Raw genomic sequence first — 21,585 nt, forward strand, 5'->3', positions numbered from 1 at the left:
TAGTACGCTGGGGGTGGGTCGGGTTTGTTTTGTTGTCTGGGGTCAATCTGGTTTGGTTTGTTGGCTGAGGGATGGGTCAGGGGTTGTTGTGCTAGCCTGGGGGGTGGGTCGGGGATTGTTTTGTGGTCTGCGGGGTCAGTCAAGGTTTGGTTTGTTGGCTGAGGGGCTGGGTCAGAGGTTGTTTTGTTAGCCTGGGGGGGTGGGGTGGGATTAGTTGTGTGTGCTGTGAGTGGTTCTGTGTAGTTTTGGGGGCTGGGGGTGGGTCGGGGTAGTTTTGTGGGCTGGAGGGTGAGGAAGGTAGTTTTCAGGGCTGGGGTTTGGGGAAGTTTTCAGGGCTGGGGGTTCGGGACTAGCTTTCAGGGCTGGGGGAGTTTGGGGAGTTTTCGGAGCTTAGGGTAGGTTTCAGAGCTTGGGTAATCGGGTTAGTTTTTAGGGCTGGAGGGTCAGGGTAGTTTCAAAAAAAAATTGAGGTAAAGGCATGCATGGTTAAGATGCATTTGTTTGTTCATGTTGTGTGGTAGAGGCACGCATGGTTTATCCACTCGTGGTTCTATCATCCAACCCTCTGCCCACATTTTCAGCTCCTCTCAGCCTTGGCCTTCATCACATCCATAATCTGTTCCCTCCATACTTATTTATTTGAATGTTTTTTATAGCATGTACATGACCCTTGGGAGTATCAGAGCGCATTACAAACTTTCAGAGATCAAAGCAATAATAACAATGATAACATATTTGAGAAGAAATAAAGGGTAAGGTAGAACCAAAAAAAGGGAGGGTAAGCTTACAATGTGCAGAGAACAGCAAAGGTAAACCAATAAAAATAACATACTCAAGAAAACTGTTTGATCAGGCAATGTAGAGAAAAAGGAGGGTAATGTCAGGACCTGTTAAAACAGATTGAAGACTGAGATCAACTGCGGAGTACCCCCATGCTCTTCAACATCGACATTGCCCCCCCTCGCATCATCAGAAAACATGGGCTTAGCATAGTATCCTACGCCGACGACACCCAGCTCATCCTCTCCCTCACAAGGCAACCCGACACCACCCGACTCAGCTTCCAGGAAGGAATGAAAGACATTGCATCCTGGATGAGCAGCAGCTGTCTGAAGCCCAACTCAGAGATAACAGAAGTCGTCGTCCTCGGATCCACAACCTCAGTGTAGGACAAAATCTGGTGTCTCTCTGCTCTTTGCATCCCCCCTACCCTCACAGACCATGTTTGCAACCTCATCATCATACTCAACTCCTACCTCACCATGATCCGACAGATCAACGCAGTCTCCTCCTCGTGCTACAACACCCTCTGCATCCTTCGCATGACCTTCAAGTGGATCACAGCCGAATCCAGAAGGCCGTCACCCAGGCATTTATAACCAGCAGACTGGACTACGGAAACATCCTCTATGCCAGAATCAACAAATCCCTTCTCCGGAAACTCCAAACCATCTAGAACACCACGGCCAGGCTCATCCTTGGCATCCCACAACATAAACACATCACCCACCTACGACACCTCCACTGACTCCCTGTCGAGAAGAGGGTAACCTTCAAGCTACTAACTCATGCTTACAAATCCCTCCCTAAAACCGGACCCCAATACCTCAATGAAAGAGTCTCCTTCTATGTACCCAAGAGAAACCTCCGCTCCGCCGACCTCACCCATATGCAGAGCCAGAACGAGTAGATATATTGATAGACAGAATCTTCCAATTTCCCTACAACTATACAACGCATAGTTGAACTCTTTTCCAGCTGCCTCCCCCGGCACATCTTGTTCTGTGGTAAAGTGCAATCTGTGGCAAACATTGTTTACAACGCACGCGTTACAACGTGTGTCATTACAACAAATGTTTTACAACACAAAATCCATTACAACGCACTCCCCAAAGTAACATCCCAGCACAGTTAGAATAGTAATTGCGTTGTAATGGATTATGCGTTGAAACGACATGCATTGTAATGGATTTTGTGATGTAAAAAATGTGTTGTAATGACACGCATTGTAACACATGATTTGTAAAGTGTCATATTCGTAATCTGTATCTGTCAGTTCCTTACGATTGAGATTGCGGTCCTGTAGATTGGCAATCTGGAGCAGAACATGTCCAACCTGAAGTCAGTATGTCAACTATTTAGCACTCCCTGTCTCATACCTGCACAATATTGGGTCAACAATCATGCTACCCATGCTGAAAACAGAGACATATTTAATGCATGTGTAATTGTGGTTCTGTTTTCATCTTCACTATTTTTTTTTCTGTTGAGTACCTACTATACAATTGCCTCAGAAGCTACCTACACTGTTCTAACCTACTCACACCTTTAAAGAGAGGCTTTTTGCTGATTTCTTAGAAACAGATGCCCCACATTTCCAATTTTGCCAAGACTACTCCTCCTGAATCTTATCCTCCTCTACCTTCTGTAGCGTGGGATCTTGTCCAATATCACACCATGCTTATGAACCTCTCCTTCTGTCAAGTTACAGGTGGGGCACCCAAGTGGTAGAAACATTATTACTGCAATCAATACCTCTCTGCTGAGGCTCTTCACTTTTGCTGCTTAGCTCCAAACAAGATGGCATGCATATACAACTTAACATCCGTCCTTACCCCTGCCAATTTACCTCTTTAGACATCCTCCATTGAACACACCATCTCATTTGGCTTGTCTTGCAATCTGCAATAATCTATTTGTCAAGGAAACACCTTAAAAAAACAATTTTCTAAGTACTGCACAGTAGATCCCTCCCTTGTATTTAATCTACGAAAAATGTGATTATTAGTTTAGGGGGTAAATACCCACCTCAAGTACTAATAACAATATTTGTCAGGGTAAACCACTAAAGTGATTAAATATTCCTGAGCTTAACCCCTTGGTAGTGTTCCAGGGATTCTGCAGAGTCACAGAACTATGATTGGGATCATAGAACCTTAGTAGGTAGTGACTGAGTCATCCTACCACCTGAGTACCCATGAGCCCGAGACCCACTAGCTATAGTGTCTCACTTGCCCTCCTACTCACTCCCAGAGGAACAAGTGATTAAGCACCCTGAACATAACACTCCTGACCCTCTTAGGAATCGCAGTTGTAGGATACACCCTTTGGCTCTCACACTCGTACTAGTCCACAATAGGTTCTGTCAGAGACGCAAGGAAAGTTTAAAATGTTCATTTTAACTATTGTGCTCTAGTATGCAGTATATATGCCACAATTAGTAAGAAAATGCCTAACACAAATATGGTCAGCAAAGTAAGTAGTCCATAAATCATAAAATGAGCTGTCATTATACAAAACAGAGTAGGCTAAGCCCCTCCCCTTTTACAGAAGCAATGTGATATCAGTAGATCTCTGGTAGTTTGCTGCAAACGCCATACCTTAGCATGCACAGTTCTACATCTCAGGTGCTGTCACTATCTCTTCACTGGAAAGATCCCTCTCCAAGTCTTTTGTGCACACCTATATGGCAGAAGTATGTGTTCCTAAACAACAGCTGCATTTGTGTGCTTTGTCCATGTGCTGAGGCCAGACTAGAACAAAATAACAAGGGGAATTGTTGTTCGACCTTGTAATCGTTTGCAGACCAAATCCCAGGAAGAACAGAACATGAAAACAACAGCAGGTTCTGTGTGAAAGTACAGTGTGGCACAAAGCAAAATACGTTTTTATAGTAGCGTGCGCAAAGCAGAAGGCAGTCTGCAATGTGCTCATGTTAACATAGGGAAAAGACAACTGGCCTGCATTGGGCATATGACAGTAGCTATGTTACAGAGGAAACATGCTGAACTTAGAGGCAATGTGTACAGTATTTGTGTAGTACTTACATTAAGACAATCTAAACACAACACAGGAAAATCCCAAACCAATTTAGAAAAATAAAGCAACTTTTAATACTTTAAAAGGACATAAAAATAACACAAATCCAATATGGGGATCTGGCTATATGAATTTTCAAAGTTTTAAATAAAAGTAGCACCAAAAAGCATTCAGCGTCAATCACAGTCAACTGGTCAAAGTAAATAGGGAACAAGGTGAGATTTGAGGCTGGTGACGATATAACGCAGGTCAGATACAGAAACCAGGTTCGACCTGATTGGAAGATTTACTTTGAGACTTAGTGCCTGATTTATATTTTGATGGAAGCCCATCCTTTTGCCATGGGTATGGAGTAAATTAGTCTGTCCCCATGCTGGAGGGACTAACCACCAAATTTATAAATGACCGCCAAGCAGGTGGTTGTTAATAATGCACTTGCAGGAACCGCCGTCATGGTGGGTGATGCCAATACATATCACTGTTTGGTGCAGAGCTGTGTAAGCATGATGCAACTCTGCACCAAGCTGTTTTTTTAATTTTATTTTCAAAAGAAAATCCTGAAATTTAATTTTCTTTTTGAAAATAAAAAAGTAGCACTGTTATGTTGGGGAGCAGAATCATTATTTGCCTTTTAATGTCACTCACCGAAAGGGTTTGCTTGCCAGGAATAGACAGCAAAATAAAAAATGGCTACATTGACATGTAGCCATCCTGATTGAATGGGTGGACTTACAGCCATTTCTACAATGGCCCAAATGAGTAAGCCATAGCCACACCTAAGGTCTGCTCACAATTAAATCAGGTGGGTGGACAGTTCTGTTGGCAGTATGTATACTCCATCTCCATGAGTATGCATACCCCCATCATAGAAATCAAGCCCAAAATCTGAAAAATGTAAGTGCAAAGTCATCAGTGGGGCAGAACACCAAGATGTGGCTAAGCAGGGCTCCATGAGGTGGACAAAGTCCAGTTGAAGCTGTTGGGTTTTTGGCGTGAAAGCTCCAAGTAGAAGAAGTTTGAATGTAGTCACTTTTTAAAGTTTGTATCCCTCCAGTGGGGCGAGGTTGCAGTCTGGAGTAGAAGAGGGCTCCAAAAATCCAGATATCTTTTCTACAAGGTCCCCCTGGATTAGATCTGCTGGTGTAGTAATGCTCTGAGAGGGGGTGAACCTGAACCTTTGGACCAAAGGCAATACACCTAAGTCAGATCTGCTTGGCAGGTTTGTTCTAGTCCTCCAGAGGTCATTGGAGCAAAACGCTTCTAAGTCCCCAGGTTTCTCCGTAAGTAAGGAGGAGTACACTTTGAGATCTTCCAGAGATATAAGACCTAAGGAACAGCACTTGGGGGTGATGAATCACTCTAACAGGGGCTAACAGCTGAATTCAGGGCAGTTCAGTTAGAACTGGTCAGCTGGGTAGCTTCAGGAAAGCCCATTTTTAGCCTGTTCGGTCCCTAAAGCTTGAACAGGAAGTTTAGCTTTTGACCCTTGTATTCCACTTCTTTGTCCTGGGTAAAAGAAGACAAGTAGATCCAGTCCTTCGGAGTTCTTCTCTGGCCTCAGGGAGCAGGTTTGGCTCTCTTCTAATAGTCCTCAGGTCCAGTAGTGTTCTGAAGAGCATACTGTGGGGTGACTCTTGGCCCTTCACAACAGTAACCCTATCCAATGTTGTAGCATTTTCTGTGTGCCCCACAGCAAATAAGCCCACAGTGCAGCTCTCTACCTAAACCCTTCTCCCCTTGAGCAGAGCCTGTATGCCCACCCCAGTGGTGTGATCAGGATATTAACAACCTCTCCTTGTGGTCAGTAGAAACCAGTTCTGGGGGCAGCTCCCGATCCATTGCTCTTGAAGACTGACTGGTGGGACAAAAAAAAAGAGATTGGGCATGTTTGCCTATGACATTGGTGGTCCCTTTGAAAATAATTCTGTTCCTGGAAACTGCGCAAATGGTGCAGAGGAAGAGAAACACCTCACTACGCCGAGGCCTTTGTTTATTGCTCTCGGAGCAGTTTTCACACCTCATTCAAGGTGGAGAGGGCTGGAAGCAAATTCAAATTGTACCCTAGAGGCTTTAGGCAGGAAAACAGGTAACCCTGAAAATGTACCTTTTCCTGAATATGCATTTACAATCTAATTTAACCAATGAATTTGGCTATAACAAATCTTACAAAGAGTCCAAACATTACATTACTAGCAGTTTCCTAGCCTGAGGTAGCATTATTAAATGTAATATTGCATCCCACTGTTTTTCTATGGATCAGCCAGCATTGCCAAAGTGCAAATAGCCTTTGGGGCCTTTTCACAGCAAGGATATTTAACATGCGTTTTTTACATGTCCTGCTTTTAAATACCATGCACCATACCTTGTGAGCAGTAAAGCCTGCATTGGGGTAACATTTTTTACATTTCTAAAGAAAGATGTTGACCAATTAAAGGGGTTTATTTTGGCAAACCGGATTGCAGTATTTACACTGCCACAATCAGGCTACAATGGTAGGCCTTGAAGCCAGGTTTTACAATATTACTGTAGAGCATTGCACAATAGGTGCTGCAGTCCAATAGTGACATTTGACTACAGGTCTTGGGCATACTTTGTACCATATACTAGGGATTTCTAAATAAATCAAGAATGACAATTAGGAGTATTCCAATTTCATCATGTTGGAAGGAGAAGCACATGCACTTTTCCAATGGTTAGCTTGGGTAAGGTGCACAAAGTTATACAGCTATCAAAAATAGAGATCAGCGAAAAGGCAACAAATGCTTGGTGAAAATACAAGAATGCTGGACTTTTTACACACATTTGTAGACATGTTTCCTGTGATCAAGGCGAGTCTTCACCAAAGTACGTTGGGTGGTTTTCCTTCCTGATCAATGAACTACATAGCATTTACCAGTAATTGCTTTTTTTTCTTCAAGGGGGGAGAGGATATATATATATATATATATATATATATATATATATATATATATATATATATATATATATATATATATATATATATATATATATACACGCACGTTTCTGTGCCAAATTCTTGGGTTCCAGAAAAAAGAAAGGCAGGCACACTGGTATCCGGTTTCACAATTTAATAACACCAAAACCCCTCACCCCTTACAGACGCGTTTCGCCTTAGCAGGCTTCGTCAGTGTAACAAAGTGCATGGTTAATGTCGCCATTTTTAAAGCCATTTGCCAGAATACATTTCATAAACCTAGAAAAAGGACATCAATTCTACAAAATTACAGTGGCCATCTTGTAACGTGCAAATAGCATTATTTTCACAGGCTAAAAAGTGGCGAGTGTTGTGAAAGTGCATAGTGCTCTTTAAAAACATATGGGTTAACCATTCTATGTACAAAAGTTCATTCTGTTTACATACACAGCAATAATTACTTTAATAAAGTGTTAGATTGATTGCACAGGGAAATTATTTTTTTCTATTTCTTTTCTCCCGTTTTTTAAAGTGCATGATGTTCGTTATTCAGCCCTGAATGGGCAATTCAAGGAACAGTGCAAATTGTTCTAGTAAGGACTTGTAATGTTTTTCCCATGAAAAGATACAGACTAACAGGGCAAATTAATGTTTCTAATGATTGTTCATAGTACAGGACCTAGAGATGAACCCACAGCTCTTCATTATTGTTCAGCCCCCAAGGAGTCATGGTTTTTAAACTGATAATATACTTTGACTCCAGAATACGTAGGGATTTTTCCCTGTCACCACCACGTTCTAGTTTAGGTACCTGGTCCATGCAATAAAAACTGAGTTTTTCCCACTTGCTTTGATGGTGTTCAGCAAAGTGGCGGGCAACGGGATAAGATTTGTCTTTATTTGTAATTGCCCGCATATGTATATATATATATATATCCTCTCCCCCCTCCTATTTGATATATATATATATATATATATATATATATATATATATATATATATATATATATATATATATATATATATATATTCACTGAAAAAACCATAGGTTATAGACCATATATAGTTAGGAATTAGCATTTAAAAAACCTTATTTTACTCACACAAAACCATTGAAATTCCATATATAGTTAGTTGCACTAACTATATATTGCGCACCCGCAATCCACTGCTGATCATGTCACATATTACATCATTCATGACATGGTCAGTGACATCACTGATGACATCACTGATGACATCTCAAATGACATCACTGATGACATCACTGATGACATCATCCAGTGACTGTGTGTTTCTGTAAAGTTTAAATATGTTTTAGATATTGAAGAATGAGTAGATGTATAACTGTCTGGACGAAGGATTTAGTAGGTGCATGACTGAATGTATGAGTGAGTGATTAAATGTGTCTCACTGAGTGCATGGGTTAGTGACTAAACTGTCTTAATTTGTGCATCATTATGTCTGTTGTTCTGTAAACTACAGCATGTGTTGATCAGTAGCTATATGATTAACTATATGGGTTATTGATTGATTGTCCAAGTATTTGTATGGGAGACTGAGTGTGTGTGTGGCTGGCTGGGAGGTGTGTGACTCTGTGCAGATCAATGTGTACTTGTATCAATGATTGTATAAGAAAGTAAGTATGTGTTACTATATGTTTGAAAATGTAAGGTGCTCTATGTTTAACTGTATAGACAAGAAAATGGAAGTGTGATTGATTCTTTACAGGACTGACTAGGTGTGTGAGTAACTCCATGAATGAGTGGCAGAGTGTGAGTGTCTGTATAGGTGTATGAGTGCATATGATAGTGTTGTAAAGATGAGTGATTGTATGTATGAATGATTGTATGGGTGAATGAGTGAATGTGTGTGTAGACGTAGGAATCAGTGAGTACGTATGTAGTAACTAGTATTGGTGTGTCAATGGTTTCAAAAATTATACTCTGTATTTAACACTGGGTGAAACAGAGGTTATATTAAAATGTGAGGAGATGCATTGTATTGTCACATGAATGATATCATCAGTGATGTGGTCATTGATGTCAAATGAGATGTCATCAGTGATGTCATCAGTGATGTCATTTGAGATGTCATCAGTGATGTCATCAGTGATGTCACTGACCATGTCATGAATGATGTAATATGTGACATGATCAGCAGTGGATTGCGGGTGCGCAATATATAGTTAGTGCAACTAACTATGTATGGAATTTCAATGGTTTTGTGTGAGTAAAATAAGGTTTTTTAAATGCTAATTCCTAACTATATATGGTCTATAACCTATGGTTTTTTCAGTGAATTTTCAAGGTTTTGTAAATGCTAATTCCTAACTATATATGGTCTATAACCTATGGTTTTTTAAGTGAATTTCAATGGTTTTTTAATAGCAAATATCATAAGCTGTCGAATGTCAAGTACGTGGTAAGTGAAAACATTTTCGTGTTTATGCACACTGATCTGCTTTGAATGGTGCCCCCCCCCCCTCATTTCTATTAGGAGTACTCTCTCTTTGCAGATAGTGAAAGGTAGTTAACGCAGGCCTTTGCCCCCGTTGTAATCCGTCGTGCCTGCTTCTCTCTCCATTTGATTGATTGTTATCCAAGTATTTACTGTTTTAGAATTAGTTCTCTTTGGTTCATTCTCTATTTACAAACAAACACAGAGTCGCAATACTCTGTTTAGTCTTTGCAGATAACGAAAAATCGTGTAAAAAAAAAGAAAAGGAATCGAGCAAAATCAGTAGGCCACTAATGGGATCTCTTTTTGACCTCGCTAAAATAGAAACATTAGGAACAACCCCTCATGACAAATACAAAACTAGTGAGATGAACTGAACTCCACACAATGATGGCTGCAAAACAGCTCGGCTCCGCCACCCACCCCGCCCAAAATAACGATAAAGAGCGGCTGCCATGATTGGTTGCGGAATGGCCACAACGGAGCTACGAAATGGTGCTGCTCTCATGCTAACCCCAGCTTCGGTCTGAAACATCCAGAAACACTGTAGACTACCAATTCGATCAGTTCCGGTAGCGCCCCAATGTAACCCGGTAGAGAAGAACTAGCCCTCCCCTCTTTGACTGATGGTTCTTGTTGCCTGTCCCTTCTGTTGTCATTTAACAGAACTATTTAGCCTGCTGAAAGGGGTTGTGTTTCGACCGCTGGTTGGTGGAGACATTTTGACTATATTCTGGACCTGCGTTGTCGCGTAATGCGTCATATGACGCGCCGCGTTAGCGCATCCGGAAGTCATCCGGGGCGCGCAGCGCGTAACGTAAGCATAACAAGTCATGTGACTTGTTAATAAAACTTTTCATTGGTTCATTTTACTCTTCTTATTCTAATGATGAAAGCCTTGGTCATATCACCTAAAAATTACGCTTTTAATTACTTCCGAACATTATTTTCTCTTAAATATATGTTATAATGTTCCAGGCTAATGTACTTTCCCGGAAATTTTACAACTGTCCTGCAAGTAAAATATATTCTTTTTTCGAGAAAAAGAGCGTTTCTTCGTCCCATGACGGAGCCGTTGAGCAAAAGAGGGTCGACCTGCTGTCTTAGTCGCCGATACGCCTGAATATGAGATTCTTATCGATCACTTTATGTTGCAGGAATAGAAAACACAACAGCCCTTGACCATTTATCTTTACTGCGTTCCTTCGTATTATACCTTTTACCCTTCATGTAATTGGTCTGCTTTATTTCACTTGCCTTTTACTGATTCTAAAACAGTGACTATTATTAAAAACTTTACCAATGTATACACTACTACCATGTTTTCTTTTAAAAACCTTTATTGTGAAAATTTCATTATACAAATACGAGCCTATAACCACGTGGGCCTGCCACGGAGCAAACTGTAATCGTATATGATGAATAGACATTTACACTGTAGAGGAACGTAACGGGCGGGCCATTAGGTTGCAAAAACTAAGGTGTCTAACAGCTACGGAATCGGTGGACGTACATTTTATAATTAAAATACGACAGGGCCAGTTACAATAAAATTATCTAGATATACATTTGCGGGCAAGTACCATGGGTGACGTTAATTCGAATTTTCAACAGTACAGTAATCAATAACACATCAGAACTTAATATCAATAGGGATGTCGAAATATTCAATCAATTCTCGTCCCCGCCTGCCATGTGCTTCAAAACTGCATACGTATCTCGTGATATCAAGGTTGTGCAACCAGTACACAACAAGGAGTTACGAGTCCCATTTATTCCGGCGCCATTTTGGGCGAGGACGGGCAGGTCCAGGATATAGTCAAAATGTCTCTACCAACCATCGACTATGATGATGTTCATATGCTGTATTTATTAGAGTAACACTCATCTGCCCACATGAAATTAATTTACCACAATCTAAACATGTCATTTTAATCTTTCCAAAGTTCTTCTAAATATTTGGGACCGTTTCCCTTGCCTCTGAAGCTCTCAGTGCCACTTCTTTAATGAATGTACTAGCAGGTCAGGGGTTCTCCTCCAAATCTCTCTTTTATGCAGCACTATAATTAATTGGTGCCACCTCTCCATATGACGATGCATGGTATAGTTACCACAACTATATATTTTTTCGGTTCCTCTGGAGAGTTCATCGTGGCAGATGAAGCGTGTAACATACCGGGCATTTACCTTTTTTTGCATGTACAGGAAAGGAAAAAAAAATCGAGCGTTCGAGTTCTTAGGTGTCCCAGGGCCATTTTAGTGGACCAGGCCCAAATCCAAAGAACAGCTATCTCACAGGCTAATGGGGCGACCCACGCCGAGTTTCAGCATTGTAGGATGACCACACAAGTACAGCAACTTGCTAGACATCACCTCGGTGCCATCCGGATCTCGGCGCCCCACTGCAGATGAAGTGCCTCTCAACTATGAAACCACCACGGTGACATCTGGATCTTGGCGCGTTGTGCTGCCTTCGGCCTATTCGCACATCGGTCCGCTACTGACGCCATCTCACAGGCTAATGGGGTGACCCACGCCGAGTTTCAGCATTGTAGGATGACCACACCAACTTGCTAGACATCACCTCGGTGCCATCCGAATCTTGGCATCTCAACGCCTAGTGGTATCTTCCATACAGAAAATATTGTTACGCTGCCTTTGGCCCCATTCGCACATCAGTCCGCAACTTAGACATCACCTCGATGCCATCCGGATCTTGGCATCTCAGCGCCTTGTGGTGTCAGTCAGAAAATATTGTTGCGCTGCCTTTGGCCCCATTCGCACATCAGTCCGCTACTGACACCATCTCACAGGCCAATAGGGCGCCCCACGCCGACTTTTACCATTGTACGATGGCCACACCAGTGGCACAACTTGCTAGACATCACCTCGGTGCCATCCGAATCTTGGCATCTCAACGCCTAGTGGTATCTTCCATACAGAAAATTTTGTTACGCTACCTTTGGCCCCATTCGCACATCGGTCCGCAACTTAGACATCACCTCGGTGCCATCCGGATCTTGGCATCTCAGCGCCTTGTGGTGTATTCTCTTCAGAAAATTTTGTTGAGCTGCCTTTGGCCCCATTCGCACATCGGTCCGCAACTTACACATCACCTCGGTGCCATCCGGATCTTGGCATCTCAGCGCCTTGTGGTGTCTTCTACTCCGAAAATATAGTAGAAAATATTGTTGCGCTGCCTTTGGCCCCATTCACACATCAGTCCGCTACTGACACCATCTCACAGGCCAACAGGGCGCCCCACGCCGACTTTTACCATTGTACGATGGCCACACCAGTGCCACAACTTGCTAGACACCACCTCGGTGCCATCCGGATCTTGGCATCTCAGCGCCTTGTGGTGTCTTCTACTCCGAAAATATAGTAGAAAATATTGTTGCGCTGCCTTCGGCCCCATTCACACATCGGTCCGCTACTGACGCCATCTCACAGGCCAACGGGGCACCCCACGCCGACTTTCAGCATTGTAGGATGGCCACACCAGTGCGGCAACTTACTAGACACCACCTCGGTGCCATCCGGATCTTGGCGCGTTGTGCTGCCTTCGGCCTATTCGCACATCGGTCCGCTACTGACGCAAACTCACAGGCCAACGGGGCGCCCCACGCCGACTTTCAGCATTGTTGGATGGCCACACCAGTGCGGCAACTTACTAGACACCACCTCGGTGCCATCCGGATCTTGGCGCGTTGTGCTGCCTTCGGCCTATTCGCACATCGGTCCGCTACTGACGCAAACTCACAGGCCAACGGGGCGCCCCACGCCGACTTTCAGCATTGTAGGATGGCCACACCAGTGCTGCAACTTGCTGGACACCACCTCGGTGCCATCCGGATCTTGGCGCGTTGTGTTGCCTTCGGCCTATTCGCACATCGGTCCGCTACTGACGCCGCCTCACGTGCCAACGTATTTTCTCCGCATTTTATACCCTATGCCGCATAACAGGTCATGTGACTTGTTTATAAAACTTTTCATTGGTTCATTTTACTTTTGGTTTCCTAATGATGGAAGGCATGATCATGTGACCTAAAAACAACACTTTTCATAGGATGAAAACTTTTTTTTTTTTCCCAAACGATGAAAGCCCCACCTTGTTTCTGGATGTTTCAGACTGAAACTGGCGTCAGCATGAGAGCACCACCATCTCGTAGCTCCGTCGTGGTCATTCCGCGAGCAATCATGGCAGCCGCTCCCCACCAGAAGCCTGCAGGAGTCGGAGCCCCCAAAACTTTTGATGAATTCTCAAGGCGGAGGGGACGCTTTCGAGAATGGGGTCCAAGACCTAGCAGACAAGCGTCCGATTTCCAAGGTGTCCCAGGGCCATTTCAGTGGACCAGGCCCAAAAAGGAAACAGCCTGCCGCCATTTTGAGAGTCCTGTGACAGCCGCCTATCGCTGCACCGCAAGAGTGGGCGCAACTCAGCTGAATTGCGGCTTTTGACACAGTGGACCAAAAACGGACGGAATGGCAACTGAAACGGTAAAGGGGCGCCCCACTACAACAGATGACACTCCACCTGGAGAGGCCCGTTCACGCCGCCTCCCCCGGGGCGCTCCACGCCGTTATTCGGAGCAGCATTGTAGGATACCAAAACCAGTGCGGCAACTTACTGGACATCACCTTGGTGCCATCGTTCTGCTGCCTTGGAACTATTCGCGTAACAGTTTGCTACTGATGACCCACCCCCCGCGACGCCCCATGCCGTTATTTGCTGGGTGGCAACTTACTAGACATCACTTTCGTGTCATCTAGATTTCGGCGCGTTCTGCTGCCTTGGAACTATTCGCACAACAGTTTGCTACTGATGACCCACCCCCCGCGACGCCCCACGCTGGAAATCTGGACGTTGTGCTGCGTTGGGACTATTCGCACAGCCGACCGCTACTTCGTTGTTTTTCCCTAAAAATGTTTATATGTTATTACTATTTTTGTTTTCTTGTATATATTTATAAATTATTAAAGTTTTATAATCTTACTACTTTGTCGGAGTGCTATATATTTTTAATGTGACACATAATTGTAAAAACTTTGATGTACAAACAGTCATCCCTGGAATCTTCCGCTTCAGGCTCGGTCCCCTCCCCAATCACAATACAGGATGGTTTTCAGATAATAGCAACGCTTCTGCTGTGACGGATCTCATCGAGTGTGGGCCTTGATCTACTATAACTCCTTTGAAGAGGGGTGATTCTTTACAGCTGTGGCCATAAACTACATCTGCAGGGCTAGCTGATAGCCTAGGACCGGCCTGGACAATCGGACACAGAGGAAAAGGAGTGTCAGAGGGTGCGGTAGTGAATAGGGCGAAAGGGAGGTGTCGGGCGGGCACAGGGTGTGATTCTCAGGGAACAGCAGCGCAGATGGGGGAGGTTTATTACCCATGCATAAGACAGAGAGCGGGGGTGACCACTGCCTGGGGGAGATGCTTGCGAGGGTGGGGAGCCATGCTAAGGATCGACAGCGTGCACAGAGTGGGTCTGGTCAAGGCATCTAAAATGGCTGCCGTGCACGACAAAAGTGTGGCATTTGAAAAAAGACAAGATGGCGCAGACAATGTTTTTCAACACTTCCTGATTTCCTTCGAATCGAACGTTAACAGACGTTGGGGCATATTACCAAAGTTAAGCGATATTTATCCCTAACGATGCTTAGCAACGATTTTTTTACCGTCAGAAATTATCGCAGATAAACCTTGCTATTATCAAGGTTTATCGGAAATACGATAAAAAACGACCGCAATGCATTAATATCGCTGAAAACTCAGCGATATTCATGCATTACCGAGCTAATGCTCTTAGCCATGTTATCCACCTCCCATTGGATAACATGGCTAAGAACTGCTCAGGGCAGGTGGTAGCTTTTGGAGATATTCGCCCTTATCTCGAATATTTCCAAAAGTTGATAATAGGAGATAGCGATGTTAGCGACTGTTTCCAGTCGCTAACATCTTGGCATGCCCACTTTGCATGTCATTAGTGATAAATATCACTCACATGCAAAGTGGGGCCCAAGATGGTCGCTATCTTCTACTAGCCGTCGCTAACTGGTGTTAGCAACAGCTAGGTAATACACATATAATTTTATCTCCGCGAAGCGGAGCGCTGTTACAGATATATATCTTGTTTCTGAACGTTAATTTCTCAAAATGCACTGAAGCACATATATTGAGACCTAGCAAAGGCACATCGGGCTACCAGTCCCTACAATTTTGCCAAGTTTCGTGCAAATCCATTCAGCTGTTCGATCCTACCGAGAGACAAGATGGCGGCCGCTACGGACTGTTTGGAATGTTTACAGACACCGGAGAGCCAATCAGCTTCGCTTCGCAAAGCTCCGTAACGCGAAAAGTACGCGAAGCGGTGCGCTGTTACAGATATATACCTTTTTTTGAACGTTAATTTCTCAAAATCCACTGGAGCACATATATTGAGATCTAGCAAAGGCACATCGGGCTACCAGTCCCTACAATTTTGCCAAGTTTCGTGCAAATCCATTCAGCTGTTCGATTATTATTATGTTTATTTTTTTTTGCCCCGCGGGGCCCTTTTAAAACCTCCACATCAAACCTAGGGGGTAAGCGACAATGTACTATGCCCCCTTATGGTCATTTGCCCCTTCGCTTTGGCCTCCTCTTGTCTCTCGATCCTACCGAGAGACAAGATGGCGGCCGCTACGGACTGTTTGGAATGTTGACAGACGCCGGAGAACCAATCAGCTTCGCTTCACAAAGCTCCGTTGCGCGAAAAGTACGCGTAGCGGAGCGCTGCCCAGTCCGCTGCTACAGATATATATCTTTTTTTGAACATTAATTTCTCAAAATCCACTGAAGCACATATATTGAGACCTACAAAAGGCACATCGGGCTACCAGTCCCTACAATTTTGCCAAGTTTCGTGCAAATCCATTCAGCCGTTCGGGCTAAAAGTGAGGCCAACCGCCCTATGGAAATTAACATGGGAAAAACGCGTTTTGGGACCCCCCTTTTTTCTCGGCCCCCCCTTGACGAACCCCCCCAAAATTTTCAGGGGCTACTCAGAAACAAAATGTGCCATTTTCCTGAAAATTTCAGCCAATTCCGTCCACAAACGCCAAAGTTATTAGACATAGAATTTTCAAAAAACCCATAGAGAAACAATCCTAACTATATATACCTACTGGCGACCGCCAGTAGGTAATATATATATATATATATATATAAATAGGAACCTCTCAGGTGGAAAGGAAGTTGAGCCGCACACGATTCAGTCCTTTTAAAACCATTTACTTCAATGTTGCAGCATGGCCGGGTTCCAATGCATTTCGGTCGTGACTTCGACCTATCATCTATACTAATATAATAAAGAGAGAGCCCAAACCTTTGAGGCGGGTAATCTCAGAAACCACAGCACCAATCACAACACCCAATACAGCGTTGGAAGGGGGAGTTGCAGTAGAAGGACATAGGCTATGCAAACGCCCACAATATAGATTTAAAAGGTAAAAGCATTGTGCCAGCAAAGTAGTCCCTTGTGGGCCTGTCTGCGTTGTGCTGGGGGCGTAAAAAAACGCTGGGGGCGTATGGTACGTTTCGCCCTTCATGCCATGTCTCATATCGTGTGCTGGGGGCGTGGGCGTGTGCGCGGCGCGGGATTACGGGAAAAAAAAGTGAGCGTTGTGCCCAATATTTCATTGTTTTTTCTTCCCAGGTTCTGTACATTCCAGCTCCGGGTGTCCACCCTGCTCCCTTTAAATACCCCTGCACCCTATAATCATAACCCACCCGTACTCCTTAGAATACCCCAACACCCTTAAACACTAACCGATCTTAACCCTATATATATACCCTGTACCCCAAAACCCAAACCTATCAATAAACCTTAAAAATACCCCTGTACCCCAAAACCCAAACCTAGCCCTGATTCCTATAAATACCCCTGTACCTCAAAACCCAAACCTAGCCCTGAACCCTAAAAATACCCATGTACCCCAAAACCCAAACCTAGCCCTGAACCCTAAAAATACCCCTGTTCCCCAAAACCCAAACCTACCCCTGAACCCCAAAATACCCCTGTACCCCAAAGCCCAAACCTAGCCCTGAACCCTTAAAATACCCCTGTACACCCAAACCCAAACCTAGCCTGAACATAAAAATAACCCTGTACCCCAAAACCCAAACTTACCCCTGAACCCTAAAATACCCCTGTACCCCAAAACCCAAACCTAGCCCTGAACCCTAAAAATACCCTTGTACCCCAAAACCCAAACCTAGCCCTGATCCCTTAAAATACCCCTGTACATCAAAACCCAAACCTACCCCTGAACCCTAAAAATACCCCTATACCCCAAAACCCAAACCTAGCCCTGAACCCTAAAAATACATCTGCACCCCAAAACCCATACCTATCCCTAAACCCTAAAACTACCCCTGTACCCCATAACCCAAAACTATATCTGAACACTTAAAATACCCAAACACCCCAAAACATATACCTCAGTACCCCAAAACATATACCCCTATACCCATACTTACCTTATCCAAACATTTAAAAAAAACATGCTTTTGCCATTCATGCATTTACAACGAATTTTGTTGTAAATGTATGCATGGTAAAAGCATATAAAATGTAATGCCATGCGTTATAATGGCATTGCGGAGTCATGGTACTTTCGTAATGAAAGTATGCGGAGTGATGGTATGCGGAAAGAAAGTTGCGGAATAATGGGTGTTTACCCTCCCCCGGTAAGTACATTGGTGGCACGGGGGCCCACATCTCCAGCAACATACTCATATTTTTTCACCACGGATTTGAAAAATGCACAGGTCTCTCTCATTGATGGCCAGCACCGACATACACTTTTAGACACACCTCCCGCCACAAGTTCTAGAATTGTGAACTTTAGAGCTGGGGAGCTACGTTCGAATCTCGGCATCAGCTCAACATCCTGTGATTCCAGGCAAATCGCTTTGTCTTCCCGTGCCTACCACAAATGAATGTGTTCTTCTGTAATGTAAATTTTGCTCATGCCATGTTGTCGAGTTCGCGCTATATAATATTGCAAGGAAAAATAAAGTAGGGAAACTCGAGTTCAAACACTACTGAACGCGCACTCTTAAGTGCATCAGCAGTGCACTGTGAATCTGAGCGTTTCACAGGCCTGTCACAGATAAGAAATGCTATCAAAACGAAATCCTACAAAACAATATACTACTGGCCGGCAGCAATTCATACCCGTACAATATCGGGATGGGCTGCTAGTATATATATATAGATATATATATATATATATATATATATATATATATATACATACATACACATACACACATGCACATCCCCACATTAAAATTCCATCTTGTGTTTTCTCAAACAAGAGCAAATTCATTTTCCTTTCCACCCATATGTAATACTAAATATTTGGGATTTTCCAACACTTTACCCTAAAACTTAAAATGATTGCTTGTGCGTTTGTCCAGTCATGTCTTCCTTTATTTTCTGGATGGCAAATTTTACAGTGCACCAACCCAGACGGGTTATTTTCATGGAGATGATATGCCTACATTTTCCATTCGCAAAATAATGTGCTTTGGCAGCCCTACTTTGACATTTTTATACCTGTAGTGAAACAGACACAGCCAGCTCATCTGCCTCTGGTTTCCACCAATTCACATCCAACCCATGCATCAGTTCTTAATTTGTGCCGGTGTTTGACTGTGCTAGGCACTGGCACTTATACTCCTCACATTCCACCGCAAGCTGGCTCTACTAATCAATTTTTGATCAGAGCACATCAGTAGAAAAATGTAAATAATTGTACCACGTGCAAGCCATTCTAACAACTTTGGTGACATGGAATAATCCAAATGATCAGGTGTTGGCAGGGTGTGCAAGTGCGTTGTCCTGGCCTGAAACCTTGGGCCCAGGCACATATTTCCTTTACTAATTAAGCACTGCCATTCACACAGGAGAACTAACTCAGCAATTCTCCACAGTTCTGATTCTTAAATCACTTCATAGCTAAGAAATGTTTCCCTAGCACATGATTCTTTGACACGTGCTAGAAAAACATTTGAGACCCTGTTCCAAGTGAGTGCAAACACAGGTCAGTATGCTAGGAATGAGGGAGCAAAACTCAATTAGTCACCGAGGGCAGCTGCGATAGAAATTCTTACAAGCCTTCTAGTGAAGGTAGCGACGTTATTCAGTATGGCAGGAGAGCGGATAAATACAGAGCTCTCAGGTTTCCTAGAATCATGCGTGACTAGAACACCCTCTCCAAGAATTTTCGACACTTCTGGAACTTGTAGCCCTCATGTTATAAAGCTCAAAGGGAAAATATATCTCAGAATTCCAACAAGTAGTCTTGGACAGGATAACACACTCACTAATGTCCATGGGAAACTTGAACGCTCTGTTTATAGAAACTGCCACGTTATGGGGTAGATTTGGAGTCAGTTCCCGATTTGCAGTCAGTTCCCGATTTGCATTCTGCTGCACTAAGCATGCCGGGATTTGAAGTGCACTAAATACATTTTAACCATGGGGCAATAAGTATTTTCTGCATTTAGTGTTGTAGGATCAACATCAGGTCTTTGAAGTTCCTCATGATGTGGGTACAATCAAACAAAAATGTTTTGTTACAATTTAGGAGAAAACAGAAGACCAATAAACATTCTTTAAACATGTACTTTGATAGGCAGAATTCGTTTTAGGCAGGACTCAGCTGATCATATATTTCTGGTAATTTAATGAAAATGCCGCTACTTCTTAAGTAAATATGTTAGCGCTTTTGACTTTCATTATATGAGTAACTGAGTAACAGTAAGCTTTAAACAACGTGTTGTATAACTATCTGAGTGTATGTGTGCTCCGATAAAATATTTTGGCAGGCAGGAATAAATAAATGTAACTTTTCAATCAATCTGATAAACGCAGTTGAATTTAAAGTGTTGTTTACAATATTTTGCACGCCCTGCAGATGAGAAACTTATTTTCGACCGTCCCAGTGTCAGTTTGCTTAAAGTAAAAACCGGTTTAATTGCGTGAAATACAATCTAGTGAATTTAACTACAAGAACGTCTTTTTTTTACCTCAATGTCCACTGGATCTTTCGTAATAAGGAGGCGAGCCATGTCGAAAACAGATAAATATAGAGTGAAATTTCAAACAGGCAAACACAAGACTCCGTAGTAAAGGATCACTCCCGTATCATTCAGCTGCAACTGCGATCCCTGCAGGTCCCTCCAGCCGATCCCTGATCTGAGAGCAGCGCAGATCGGTATGTGAGGCCCAGCTCTCCTGGTGGCGGTGGGCGGGGTTTCACTGAAAGAGAACTTCAACCTTTGACAACTGTGCATTCCAAGACTGACAGAGACAGGAAACCGTATAATGTGAACTGGAATTTGTCAGTAAACAGTGAAAGCTATTATCACTTTAGTGCAAAAAGCCTTAATTTCGTGGCATATCCTTTCTGATGATCACAAAAAGCACATGCAGATAAATTGTCACTTCTAAATTAATCGTTTCTTAAATAAAAAGTTTTATTTGGCTTTTTCAAACTCTAAATAGGAGACATGCTAAGTTTTCCAGGTCCATGTTTAAGGATCTGTGCCAGTCCAGGATGTTGTTTGAATTCTGGGAGTTGTAGTGTTCTTTATTCCATTATAAACCCAGGGCTACAAGCAGGGCTGTACTGGGAGCATCAACCCTCGGAGCCCATGGGCCGGGGGGGGGGGGTTGGGGGGGGGTTGCAGTGGTTCTAGCAAGAAGTACCACTCCTGTTTTTCTTACAGGGGACTCACTGCAAGAAAAGCAGGCTCCGTGTTCATAAAACCAGCGCCTGTGGCCACAAAACTGGACCCACCCGTCCGCCCCACCAGAGAAAAGTCTGTGGCCCACTACGGCCAATCCGGCCCTGGCTACAAGTCCAAGAAGTCAAAGAAAAATGACCTGGACTGGGACAACTCATCACTCATTGACCTGTAAAACTTGGTATCTATGAAATAGGTACTGTTAAAGCCATTGGCATGGCATGGGTGCCCTGAGCCCTACTGCAAGCAAGAAAATTGCATCCATTCCCTCCAGTTTGTTAGAAAGAAATAGTCCTAATCGGTGTGCAGATGGCCCCTCATAATATCAGAGCTTTCCAGTTTCGCAGTTATGTGTGTGAGTAGCTTATCCAGTTCAAGTCTTTTGCTTTGTGTTTTGGGGCTTGTAGGTCTTTTATGACATTCTAATATCAGAATGAAAGGTCCCAGCATGCGAACAACAAGACCTAGACCGGATGACCCACTTGCTTATGGACCTGGGAAACTTGAGTACTGTTTCGATACTTATCGATAATCTTCATTACCCCAATTAAGGACTTCGTCG

General features: G+C 43.4%; 1 protein-coding gene across 2 annotated transcripts in view; it reads right to left on the reverse strand.

The window, feature by feature from the left end:
• The window catches only part of DPYD (dihydropyrimidine dehydrogenase), a 3,662,673-nt gene extending 3,642,029 nt beyond the window's left edge, over positions 1-20,644 (reverse strand). For both annotated transcript variants that reach the window (XR_013594885.1, XM_078644210.1), the window contains exon 1: positions 20,304-20,644. Coding sequence is in view for 1 of the 2 variants with exons in the window: in XM_078644210.1 (XP_078500336.1) it covers positions 20,304-20,345 (42 nt within the window). In the remaining variant the exon portion in view is untranslated. The remainder of the gene's footprint in view (positions 1-20,303) is intronic.
• Positions 20,645-21,585: the final 941 nt, after the last annotated feature.

The sequence above is a fragment of the Lissotriton helveticus genome, chromosome 1_1 (genome assembly GCF_964261635.1).
Source record: "Lissotriton helveticus chromosome 1_1, aLisHel1.1, whole genome shotgun sequence".
NCBI classification, from domain to species: Eukaryota; Metazoa; Chordata; class Amphibia; order Caudata; family Salamandridae; genus Lissotriton; species Lissotriton helveticus.